This window comes from Staurois parvus, unplaced genomic scaffold, assembly GCF_062004578.1.
Source record: "Staurois parvus isolate SC_StPar_1 unplaced genomic scaffold, SC_StPar_1.0 ptg002517l, whole genome shotgun sequence".
Lineage (NCBI taxonomy): Eukaryota > Metazoa > Chordata > Amphibia > Anura > Ranidae > Staurois > Staurois parvus.
This window is the reverse complement of record NW_028320313.1, coordinates 57,026-61,482: the sequence shown is the minus strand read 5'-3', so window position 1 is coordinate 61,482 and position 4,457 is coordinate 57,026. Positions and strand designations below refer to the sequence as shown.

Here is a 4,457-nt window from a genome sequence, read left to right as displayed (position 1 = left end):
AATGGAGTTCTCAGTAATGGGGGTCTCAGTAATGGGGATCCCTGGCTGTGAAGCGGAGCGCCCCCGGTGTCAATAATGGGGGTCTCAGTAATGGGGGTGTCAGTAATGGTGGTGTCAGTAATGGGGGTCTCAGTAATGGAGGTCTCAGTAATGGGGTCCCTGGCTGTGAAGCAGAGCGCCCCCCGGTGGATGTCATGTAATGGGGGTCTCAGTAATGGAGGTCTTAGTAATGGGGATCTCAGTAATGGGGGTCTCAGTAATGAGGGTCTCAGTAATGGGGTTCCTGGCTGTGAAGCAGAGCGCCCCCCGGTGGATGTCATGTAATGGGGGTCTCAGTAATGGAGGTCTCAGTAATGGGGATCTAAGTAATGGGGGTCTCAGTAATGGGGTTCCTGGCTGTGAAGCGGAGCACCCCCTGGTGGATGTCATGTAATGGGGGTCTCAGTAATGGAGTTCTCAGTAATGGGGGTCTCAGTAATGGGGGTCCCTAGCTGTTAAGCGGAGCGCCCCCCGGTGGATGTCATGTACTGAGGGTCTCAGTAATGGGGGTCTCAGTAATGGGGGTCTCAGTAATGGAGGTGCCTGGCTGTGAAGCGGAGCGCCCCCCGGTGGATGTCATGTAATGGGGGTCTCAGTAATGGGGGTGTCAGTAATGGGGATCCCTGGCTGTGAAGCGGAGCGCTCCCCGGTGTCAGTAATGGGGGTGTCAGTAATGGGGGTCTCAGTAATGGGGATCCCTGGCTGTGAAGCGGAGCGCCCCCTGGTGGATGTCATGTAATGAGGGTCTCAGTAATGAGGTCTCAGTAATGGGGGTCTCAGTAATGGAGTTCTCAGTAATGGGGGTCCCTGGTTGTGAAGCAGAGCGCCCCCCGGTGGATGTCATGTAATGGGGGTGTCAGTAATGGGGGTGTCAGTAATGGGGGTCTCAGTAATGGGGGTCCCTGGCTGTGAAGCGGAGCGCCCCCCCGGTGGATGTCATGTAATGGGGGTGTCAGTAATGGGGGTCTCAGTAACGGAGGTCCCTGGCTGTGAAGCGGAGCGCCCCCCGGTTGATGTCATGTAATGGGGGTCTCAGTAATGGGGGTGTCAGTAATGGAGGTCCCTGGCTGTGAAGCGGTGCGCCCCCCGGTGGATGTCATGTAATGGGTGTGTCAATAATGGGGGTCTCAGTAATGGGGTCCCTGGCTGTGAAGCAGAGCGCCCCCCGGTGGATGTCATGTAATGGGGGTCTCAGTAATGGAGGTCTTAGTAATGGGGATCTCAGTAATGGGGGTCTCAGTAATGAGGGTCTCAGTAATGGGGTTCCTGGCTGTGAAGCAGAGCGCCCCCCGGTGGATGTCATGTAATGGGGGTCTCAGTAATGGAGGTCTCAGTAATGGGGATCTAAGTAATGGGGGTCTCAGTAATGGGGTTCCTGGCTGTGAAGCGGAGCACCCCCTGGTGGATGTCATGTAATGGGGGTCTCAGTAATGGAGTTCTCAGTAATGGGGGTCTCAGTAATGGGGGTCCCTAGCTGTTAAGCGGAGCGCCCCCGGTGGATGTCATGTACTGAGGGTCTCAGTAATGGGGGTCTCAGTAATGGGGGTCTCAGTAATGGAGGTGCCTGGCTGTGAAGCGGAGCGCCCCCCGGTGGATGTCATGTAATGGGGGTCTCAGTAATGGGGGTGTCAGTAATGGGGATCCCTGGCTGTGAAGCGGAGCGCTCCCCGGTGTCAGTAATGGGGGTGTCAGTAATGGGGGTCTCAGTAATGGGGATCCCTGGCTGTGAAGCGGAGCGCCCCCTGGTGGATGTCATGTAATGAGGGTCTCAGTAATGAGGGTCTCAGTAATGGGGGTCTCAGTAATGGAGTTCTCAGTAATGGGGGTCCCTGGTTGTGAAGCAGAGCGCCCCCCGGTGGATGTCATGTAATGGGGGTGTCAGTAATGGGGGTGTCAGTAATGGGGGTCTCAGTAATGGGGGTCCCTGGCTGTGAAGCGGAGCGCCCCCCCGTGGATGTCATGTAATGGGGGTGTCAGTAATGGGGGTCTCAGTAACGGAGGTCCCTGGCTGTGAAGCGGAGCGCCCCCCGGTTGATGTCATGTAATGGGGGTCTCAGTAATGGGGGTGTCAGTAATGGAGGTCCCTGGCTGTGAAGCGGTGCGCCCCCCGGTGGATGTCATGTAATGGGTGTGTCAATAATGGGGGTCTCAGTAATGGGGTCCCTGGCTGTGAAGCGGAGCGCTTCCCCGGTGGATGTCATATAATGGGGGTCTCAGTAATGGGGGTCACTGGCGGTGAAGCGGAGCACCCCCCTGGTGTCAGTAATGGGGGTCCCTGGCTGTGAAGCGGAGTGCCCCCCGGTGGATGTCATGTAATGGGGGTCTCAGTAATGGGGGTCTCAGTAATGGGGTCCCTGGCTGTGAAGCGGAGCGCCCCCCGGTGGATGTCATGTAATGGGGGTCTCAGTAATGGGGGTCTCAGTAATGGTGGTGTCAGTAATGGGGGTCCCTGGCTTTGAAGCGGAGCACCCCCCGGTGGATGTCATCTAATGGGGGTCTCAGTAATGAGGGTCTCAGTAATGGAAGTCTCAGTAATGGGGATCCCTAGCTGTGAAGCGGAGCGCCCCCCGGTGTCAGTAATGGGGGTGTCAGTAATAGGGTCTCAGTAATGGTGGTGTCAGTAATGGGGGTCTCAGTAATGGGGGTCCCTAGCTGTGAAGTGGAGCGCCCCCCGGTGGATGTCATGTAATGAGGGTCTCAGTAATAGGGGTCTCAGTAATGGAGGTCTCAGTAATGGAGGTCCCTGGCTGTGAAGCGGAGCGCCCCCCGGTGGATGTCATGTAATGGGGGTCTCAGTAATGGGGGTGTCAGTAATGGGGGTCCCTGGCTGTGAAGCGGAGTGCCCCCCGGTGGATGTCATGTAATGGGGGTCTCAGTAATGGGGTCTCAGTAATGGGGGTCCCTAGCTGTGAAGCGGACCGCCCCCCGGTGGATGTCATTAATGGGGGTCTCAGTAATGGAGGTCTCAGTAATGGGGTCCCTGGCTGTGAAGCGGAGCGCCCCCCGGTGGATGTCATGTAATGGGGGTCTCAGTAATGGGGGTGTCAGTAATGGGGGTCCCTGGCTGTAAAGCGGAGTGCTCCCTGGTGGATGTCATGTAATGGGGGTCTCAGTAATGGGGGTCTCAGTAATGGAGGTCTCAGTAATGGGGTCCCTGGCTGTGAAGCGGAGCGCCCCCGGTGTCAGTAATGGGGGTCTCAGTAATGGGGGTCCCTGGCAGTGAAGTGGAGCGCCCCCCGGTGTCAGTAATGGGGGTCTCAGTAATGGGGTCCCTGGCGGTGAAGCAGAGCGCCCCCGGTGTCAGTAATGGGGGTCTCAGTAATGGGGTCCCTGGCGGTAAAGTGGAGCGCCCCCGGTGTCAGTAATGGGGGTCTCAGTAATGGGGTCCCTGGCGGTGTCAGTAATGGGGGTCTCACCTTGCCTCCCCCTCAGGGGTCTCCTCTCTCCTCGCACACCCGCAGCCTCCTCAGCGCGTCGCTCAGCGCAGCCCGCAGCACCTGCATCTCGTCCTCCTGCAGCTGCAGCCTCTGCTCCAGGTTGGAGATGCGGTCGTCGGTGTCCATGGCGCTGGGGCCCGACAGGCCGTCATCTAGGGTGCAATCTGGAGATTAGAGAGCTCACAGGCCTGGAAGGGTTAATGTCCAGCATGGTGTGTCCCCTCCCCCGTACCAGGCCGGGCCCCCTCCCAGGGCCCATTGTCTCCCCTCCCCCCCTCTGCCATCCTTACCATTGCAGTACTGCAGCAGGGAGCTGGTGTCATAGACGGAGCTGCCCCCGGCCCCCGACTCCGACATTGTGCCCACCGTCCTCCCCGTCTGCCGATCTTCTGTGTCCTCCCCCCGCCGGCCAGACTCCCGTCCTTTCTTCTCACATCCCTCCTTCTCCCGTCACCATGGCAACTGCATCCTGCAGCATCCTCTGCTCTGATACTACCCCCCCCTCCCCATCATTGGAGGACACGCCTCCCTCTGTATATATAATATATACTACCCACCCTCCCCATCATTGGGGGACACGCCTCCCTCTGTATATATAATATATACTACCCCCTCCCCATCATTGGAGGACACGCCTCCCTCTGTATATATAATATATACTACCCCCCCCCTCCCCATCATTGGAGGACACGCCTCCCTCTGTATATATAATATATACTACCCCCCTCCCCATCATTGGAGGACACGCCTCCCTCTGTATATATAATATATACTATCCCCCCTCCCCATCATTGGAGGACACGCCTCCTTCTGTATATATAATATATACTACCCCCCCTCCCCATCATTGGAGGACACGCCTCCCTCTGTATATATAATATATACTACCCCCCTCCCCATCATTGGAGGACACGCCTCCCTCTGTATATATAATATATACTACCCCCCCTCCCCATCATTGGAGGACACGCCTCCCTCTGT

At 57.4% G+C, this 4,457-nt stretch overlaps 1 protein-coding gene across 2 annotated transcripts; it reads right to left on the bottom strand.

Annotated features, from left to right (window-relative positions):
* Positions 1–3,451: 3,451 nt before the first annotated feature.
* LOC149430700 (echinoderm microtubule-associated protein-like 1) lies at positions 3,452–3,979 on the bottom strand. 2 transcript variants are annotated; one of them, XM_089666080.1, is made up of 2 exons: positions 3,767–3,979; positions 3,452–3,640 (listed from the first exon to the last, which is right to left on the bottom strand). In XM_089666080.1, exons 1-2 carry the CDS (start codon positions 3,831–3,833, stop codon positions 3,468–3,470), a joined length of 240 nt encoding a protein of 79 aa, XP_089522206.1. In that variant the 5' UTR covers positions 3,834–3,979; the 3' UTR covers positions 3,452–3,467. The 2 variants fall into 2 exon arrangements, with proteins under 2 accessions (XP_089522206.1, XP_089522207.1); XM_089666081.1 differs by having other exon boundaries at positions 3,453–3,628; positions 3,767–3,973.
* Positions 3,980–4,457: the final 478 nt, after the last annotated feature.